We start from the raw sequence: 7,916 nt of genomic DNA on the forward strand, positions 1-7,916 counted from the left end.
ACACTAGATGTTATAATCATGGCCTATAAATGTTAGAACAGATGAGTGATTACTAATTTGCTATCAATTACATAATTAGTGATGTTTCTTTCAACCTTGTTAAGATCCATGGATGTTTTCACTTATCTACCATGAAATTCATATCCTACCAAACGAAGCTGAGACATTGCACCTTAATCCCACTCTCCATTTATTTGATCCCCCACCTCAAACACCAACATAGGTGGCCAAAAAGGAATAAAAAACAGCTTCTTGCACCAGCACTTTCATTTGCTGGAGCTGTGAATCTCTGTGTGTGTGTCTCTGAAGCATGCCTACACCAACTGTTGGAAGACATGCATTTGAGGGAAGCGCGAGCCGCCGCGGAGCCGAGAGGCGGGTGCAATCCAAAAGCCCAAAGCATCTACAAAGGGTGTACCCAGTGGGCATTCACAGGAGCAGCTCAAATCTCTCTCTCTCATCCCTATCTCTGTCCCAGAATTCAAATGACTCTTCTGTCAATAGCTCTATCTTGAGCTGGGATAGAAAGGTGGCCTCATCTTTCCATAGTATTTTTGGCAACTGGGAAAGGAGGGGGCTCTCAAATGGGTGTTTAGAGAAGGGCAAGTTGGGAACTGGAGAGGCTGTGTCATTAGAGAGGACTGAGGAAATTGTGGATGATGATCTTGTGAGCCAGGAATGGGTGTGTGGGGATTCTGGGAGCTTGAACAGGTGCAGTTGGATAACTAAATTCAGTGGTAAGTCACTGCATATATAGTTATCAGGTAGCTTGAATTTCTAATTTCATACATCTAAGAACAGTAAGAAGTTACAAAGTGTAGTGTCTGTGCTGGCATGCTGTAACATACTCGTATGCTGTCGCGAATTTGGTTGATTCAGAGAACTGTTCAAAGAGCAACAAGACAACTCAATGTAATGTTTTCGGCGAATCAACGAAACTAACAGTCAGTTACATGATGCAGATGAAGTTTACGTCTCGTTCCACGACGAATGTTGGGGCGTCCCGATTTACAACGATAGGTGAGCTAGCATAGCTTTTCGCATGCCTTCCCTGTGATTGGTTATAATTTTCAATATCAATTTTATCTGCTAATTTTTAATCTGCTTAATGGCCTTTTAGCCGACTCTTCGAGTTACTTGCATTTTCCGGCATGCTCATTGATCATAACTGGACCGAAATTCTCAAGAGAAGGGAGCTGTACAGGTCTGTTCGCTAACAATTTCGAGGAACTCTTAAAGTCTCCTGTATTATTACACAACTACTTCAACATGATTGAGTGTACTAACTACCACAATTTAACAATTGTAGGGAAGCGTTTGCGAGATTCGACCACAACATGGTCGCGAAAATGGAGGAGAATGACATCATGGAGATAAGCTCCAATAAGGAGCTCATGTTAGCAGAGTGTAGGGTGAGATGCATTGTGGACAATGCAAAGTGCATTCAAAAGGCAAGTGTTCTACTTACATGTGCAAATACACATTAGAATGTAGCTTTTCTATATATATATATTTTTTTCACCAAATTATTTCCTTACATAGGTTGCTAGGGAATTTGGATCATTCAGTGGCTACATATGGGGCCATGTAAACCACAAGCCTATGGTTAGCAAATTCAGGCACCCAAGAAGTGTCCCCTTTAGGACTCCGAAATCGGAAGCAATTAGCAAGGACTTGGTGAGGAGGGGGTTCCGGTTGGTCGGGCCGGTAATTGTGTACTCTTTCATGCAGGCCGCGGGGATGGCCATCGATCACCTCGTCGACTGCTTCCGGTTCAGCGAGTGTGTTCGGCTCGCAGAGAGATCATGGGGCATGACAAATGTTGCTATGTAGTAGTGTTGTAACACATTTCTCTGCTAAAAACTGGGGATCTGCATCAATATACAGTTTTGTGGATAAACAGATATGGAATGTGATGTAAATTTTGGAGTTTTGGCTAAATATTCATGTCTTGTGGTAGTTTGACTTGACAAAATGGAAGTTTTCCATTTCCTTTTTCGCTTTGTTCTCTTTCAGAGTTAGTAAGTCATAAAATATTGTATAAGAAATCATGACTGTCGCAAATAATTTTCCATCAAAGAGGATCAGTAACTTTCAAATTTGTTTCACTATTTATGTTCTGATTGTTATACTTAATCTTTCAGGCACCGTTTGGTTTGGGAATAGGGATAGGGATAGGCCCTTATCCCCCCCTTTATACCCAAACGCTAATTTTTTACCCGAGAATAGTAGTTCTCGGTTATCTCCACCAACACCTCTATTTTCTATATAAAACTTTCTAATATTTTTCTTATGCTCGGGAACAACCCAATTTTCATCCAAACGCTATTTTTCTTATCCTCATACTTGTACCTATCCCTATAATAGCTAGTTCTTGCTTATACCCGAACCAAACGGTACCTCAGTGAACGTTCAAATTACGTCCGAATCAAGTTATATTGAAATTACATTCAATGAATTGCTAGGAAATTCCCTTGCCAAATTGATTGAGAGAGACTGAGGGGGGTGTTTTAGCAACTTCGATTGAGAAAACACCAAGCGAATAATATTACTACGGGGACCAGCACAAGCATTAGAAATTTTCTGTGCACGGATATGTCGGGATATACACTCGAATCCGCAACCGGCCGCATGATTTTGTTTGCGCAAGTAACCAAATTTGAAAAAGTTTCTCCACAGCAACGAATCTCTAATCATCATGATGATAAAAAGAACATTGTATCCATCACATGACGATGCCTTATCTTAAAATTTTTTGTTGCTAAATTTGTGACGGACAAAAGCTGCTTCAACTGAAACAGACATATCACCTACCCACTGCGGATAAGGAACAGAGCACAATAGCACATTATGTAGAAGACTCGCGAACTTCAATGCCCACAGAAACCAAAAATGGTTGCACAGTACGTCAGGATATTCATTTAAGGTAATTATTTCCATTCGAAGTTTTCGCTTAATTTAAGAATTAACGAGCATCCTAAAGATTATGATCTACCAACAATTTAGAACGCTTACGTAGTATCATTCGGAAGAGTATAGCTGTTGCAAACTCTAAACAAGTGCTTAGCATATAGACTTACGCTGCGACATCCGGATAGACTTACGCTGCGACATCCAGAGGAACGAGGAAAAAGACGCCGACGTACACAACATCGAACATTTATTGCGAAAAGCTGAAGGCATAATAAGGAGAAAGGGAAAAAAGAAGGTCATCACACTTACCTCCTTCAAAGTTAACCTGATATCTATCTTATCTAGCGAGAGACGCAGAAATATATACAAAACCGCACAACCGCATTGCAACTCCATTTTAAACATCGATCACTCTCTCCCGAGGTACCCAGAAGCCGAGATGGTCTTATTCTCAAACCCCGCCGCCACTCATTCTTTACACCTACAGACAAACATCACAACATACTCTTGATCTAATATTCCTATAATATCTCTCAAAACTGGCAGGAAGTGCCCAGCCTCTGCCTCTGCCTCTGACCGGCGGGCCCCGACTTTCGGCCCCGGAAAGCCCCGGGAAGCAGCTCCTGGAACTTCTCGAGAAATGCAGCCCATTCATCCTCGAGCATGTCCGCCAACTTCACAAAACTCGCACTTGGCGGTAACTGCTCGTTAGCACTTCTCCTGTTCCCGCTCAGAAAACCACTTCCGCCACCACTTCCACCGCCGCTGTTGTTAGGTTTACTAGTAGTATCTATACCCTTGTTAAAACCACTCAGATACCGCTGAGTTTTCTCTACCAGGCTAATCCCCTTCAGTGAAGTCGAAATCTTCGAAACATTAGAGCCAAAATGATTAACCGGCTTGAAGTGAGTAATCTCTTCCACATTACTCTCTTCATAGCCCTCATTTTCTTCTTCTTCCTCTTCTTCCTCCTCTATGCTCTCATCTAATTTTGAAAGTGGGTTTCTGGAATTACCCCCCTTAAACCCAAAATTGTAAGATGGAGTTTTAGGGGTCACCGGATCTTCTTCACAGTCAATATCAAATAGGACAGCATCATCGTCACCCGAATAATCAGATTCCGGATGGAGGATTTCTCTTTCTGCCACCAATCTCCTAGCCTCAATACAAACGAGTTCCAGCTCGCTTGGCTCTTCTTCCCTTCCAGTGAACTCCCTGGTCATCATCTCACCAATTTCTGCAAGGCAAAGGCCGAATGATGCAGCCTCCTTGAGAAAGATCGTGGACAGGACTAAAACCCTAAGGCAAGCTTTACGGATCACAGGTAGTTCCATACGAAGCATTTCGGAGTCTTTTATTGGATCTAACTTGGCAATATACTCAAGCTCGTCCTCGGAGAAAGGAATAGATGCTTGCGGCCAATGGATCCATTCAAAATAAGGATCCTCTAAACTCTCTGGGAGGCAGAGACCATGATCAATTGGAATCAGCTCAGTCTGAACCCCAAACTGGCCCGACCCACTGTTGATCTTTCTCACTAGAAGGTTCCCAGCATGCCTGTCCGTGTTGAAGATTCTCACATCGAGTATCCCGATCCGGTGCACGGCAGAAACAGGAAAGCTCGAAGTTCCATGGTCGCTGGCATCATAGTCATGACGAATGAACTGCTGGAACGATGCGATCTTGCTAACAGCTCGTGGCTTTCTTTCATGAACTCTATTAGTATTATTTTTACCATCAACACCTTCATTAACATGGAACACACAGTGAGTAATCTTGACCAATACAGTGGGAGGAACATTGGCAAAGTGGTCATGGTCGAGGAGGTACGCAGCAACTTCACGAAACCCTGTATCCCCAACTCGCACTGATCTTTTAAGGCCCGGCTGCCCAAGAGTTTTTCCAATAAATCCTTTCGGGTTGTTAGGTGCAAATGGCTCCTCATCAGTTGGCTTAACTATGGCGACACTCTCCCCCCTGCTATTCCTGAAGTAGTATGCACCCCCCAGGCCACTGTGAACGGGTATTGGGTCGACACCACTTCTGATTGCTTTTACAACATCCTTAACGAGGGGCTTCATCTTGGAGAAGTGGCTCGAGCACCCCAGGATTTCAATCGGACCACTCCGATCTCTCTGCTGGAGGTCCTTCCCTGTAGGTGAGAGGCAGGGGGTGGAGGAACTCCTATGCAAGAAATTCCTGGTGAGCAGCAACGGGGAGTCATTGCGGATGTCGCTGAGATCATTCTTGAGGACACGGTCGCCGTACGTAAGTGCGCTCTCTCCGGTGGGTACATTAAGGGCTATCTGCAATTTCCTTTTAACAGTGTGGGCATTGTCTCCACGGTCTAATTCGATGCCCAACACACAGCCGGTATCAGTTTGGACAAATACGCGTTTCCAACTAGCAGGTCTTCCCTCGCTCTTGTTCTTGCCGTGATATTCGCTGCTGAAGGAGTGGTTCAAAACTTCGACAGCCATCTGTGTCTGAACAGGGCTATCCAAGTTAGGAGACATGGAACAGAAGAGCTGAGGAAGTGAGGTCGGCAAAAACGATGGGCAAAGGCAGAGAAGAAGCACTTCTTCCTTCTCCTCTTTCTCAAGTGAAGATCGGGCACTGATGTAGGTGCAGATATATAGAGAGGAAGATGTGGAGCGCAATCGATCATGAAATTAGTAAATTCGTATTGAATTCCCAACCGCCAATCTCACAATGGGAGCAAGAGAGAGCACGATGTTCAATGAGGAGGAGGATGAAGATGTCTCACCCTCCTCACATTGAGAGAGCCATCATGTCACGCGGCAAGGGTAAGAAGAATCAAATCCTGCCCAAGAGACGGTCAATGGTTAGCTTGATAATCTGATGAAATAGATGATAAAACATTAAGCTCCCATAAGATAAATTAATCTCAAGAACAAATGAAAACATACCAACAATCAATGAACAAAAGAAACTGGTTTTGCTTCCATAAAAAGGAAGAATGCTATTAATGGCTCTCTCTCTCTCTCTCTCTCTCTGTTAAAAAGGTACTTCAATCCACCAGAGGGAGGAAATGATTACTAGTATTGGGGATGAGAAAGGAAATTTAACTTAATCGCTCAGGAAAACTCCACTACAGCGTTTTTCTTAATATTCAGTAAATTTATCAAATCAGAGTGAGAAATAGAAGTCGAGACCACTGTTCACAAAATAATAGCGGGACTATTAAGAGAAAATATCACTACACGCCAATGAGCATGATGTGTCCCTCGGATCGTGTTCTTTTTTCACTAACATTCCTTCACTTCACAGATCAACATAGCATAGGAAATCGAAGATGCAGAGGAAATAAGGCGTGAATAACAGATAAAATTATCGTAATAGTAAAGAAAAAAATCCTCAGAATTAGCACCGAAAACAAATTAAACTACAGAGATCTCGAAGCCCCCCAAAACCGAATCCACCACAAGAGAACAAATAGTAGTCGGATCAAAATGAAAACCCTCGCATTTCCATCGACAAATCAAATCAACCTAAGGAACGACGACATAATCAAAAGCAAAACCACGGGAACTCCAAAATCCACTTAAAATCAAGATCTAGAACAAAGCATTACGCAAAGATTTCTCAGAGAACTCGTACTCTAGAATGGATTCCGAAGAGAAAAACGCAAAGCGTTCGATCGATAGAGGAGATCGGGAGGAGTCGATGGCATCGAACTCACCAGCGGCGTAGATCCGGTGGTGGCGGCAGCCCAAGCTCGAGAGGGACCGAGAACGCCGAGCGCCGATTCCTACGCCCTTGGCGCGACGGCGACGGGGACGGCGACGGCGACGGCGACCGGGACCGGCGACCAACGACCAGCGGCGATGCTCCGATCACCGGCACGATCGTATGGCGGAGATTCCACTGCGCAATCGAGGATCGGATCCCTCCAAACCCTAGCGCTCTCCCTCTCCCTCTCCCTCTCCACACTCCGCTCCCTACGGAGGCAACCTCGCTCTCCCCTCCCAATTAGCCGTTCACCCTGAGCGACAGGAGACGGGTTAAAAAACTAACCGTGGTTAAGAAGATCCGAGTTTCTCATTTTTATAGCCCGAAATATTTGCAGGAAAACCCTCTACGTTTACGTAAATTTTATATCTCAGGTCAAATTTGTGGCAAATAATAATACTTTTTGCAAAAACCGCCAAAACTATTTTATATTTGCCTTTTGGTCTGACATGTGGACCATAGGCGACGTCAGGGGTCCAATAAGAATCGAGTAAGTAGTCAAAATTCATACCACTAATATTAAGGGCGGAAAAAGCAGAATTTTTGCAAATTATTTTTAATAATGTTAATTAGCGGGGTGTTTATGCAAAACTTTTTAATTTGTTATCCTTGTACATCAAGTCACAGTGTTCATCCCCCCCCTCACCAACGTTGGATCGGAAGGCTCTGGAAGGACGAATACGCACCGTCGGATCGGGTTATTAGGGAGGCAACATGGACGAATACCCACCGTCGGATGGGGCCACATACTCCGTACGGGGAGAACGTGATCGACGATGACGTGGTGGGCGGTGATTGGCTCGTACCCGGTGAGGTTACCGCCCCCAAAGAAACGAATTTCCCCTTCATTATTTGGCTTCCCTGTTGCCGGCGCGTGAGCGGCAGCGATTGGTCGACGCGGTATACGAACCAATCCCCGATCTCCATCCCAATTTCCCCAAAATACCCATGCTACTTTTCCTTAATTACGAAACTGCCACGCTGCTTTAGTTTTACATTTAAGACCCTTATTTTTTTAAAAAAAATTTACTCAATTTCCCATATTATATTTTTGTTTAACATTAACAAAATTATTGCTTCTACATCTCTATGTACATGCACCATATCTAATCTATTTTTGTGATTGCTAATAAAGCCGTGCGATTAATCCACAACCTCAAATGTCGAATTTAAAACTTTGAATGTCAAAAAAATAAAATTTATCAGGAGCAAGTAGAATTACAAGGCTAATACGGTCATTTCATACTCTT

The 7,916-nt window shown here is 43.7% G+C and overlaps 2 protein-coding genes across 2 annotated transcripts; one reads left to right on the forward strand and one right to left on the reverse strand.

Annotated features, from left to right (window-relative positions):
• LOC109724653 (DNA-3-methyladenine glycosylase) lies at positions 69 to 2,108 on the forward strand. Its single transcript, XM_020253540.1, has 5 exons — positions 69 to 737; positions 963 to 1,020; positions 1,121 to 1,204; positions 1,310 to 1,451; positions 1,543 to 2,108. The coding sequence occupies exons 1-5, from the start codon at positions 311 to 313 to the stop codon at positions 1,831 to 1,833; spliced, it is 1,002 nt and encodes a 333-aa protein (XP_020109129.1). The 5' UTR covers positions 69 to 310; the 3' UTR covers positions 1,834 to 2,108.
• On the reverse strand, positions 3,144 to 6,961 carry LOC109728898 (phosphatidylinositol 4-kinase gamma 5-like). Its single transcript, XM_020259437.1, has 2 exons — positions 6,617 to 6,961; positions 3,144 to 5,737 (listed from the first exon to the last, which is right to left on the reverse strand). Exon 2 carries the CDS (start codon positions 5,427 to 5,429, stop codon positions 3,447 to 3,449), a length of 1,983 nt encoding a protein of 660 aa, XP_020115026.1. The 5' UTR covers positions 5,430 to 5,737; positions 6,617 to 6,961; the 3' UTR covers positions 3,144 to 3,446.

This window comes from Ananas comosus, linkage group 2 (assembly GCF_001540865.1).
Source record: "Ananas comosus cultivar F153 linkage group 2, ASM154086v1, whole genome shotgun sequence".
In the NCBI taxonomy this organism is placed as follows: domain Eukaryota; kingdom Viridiplantae; phylum Streptophyta; class Magnoliopsida; order Poales; family Bromeliaceae; genus Ananas; species Ananas comosus.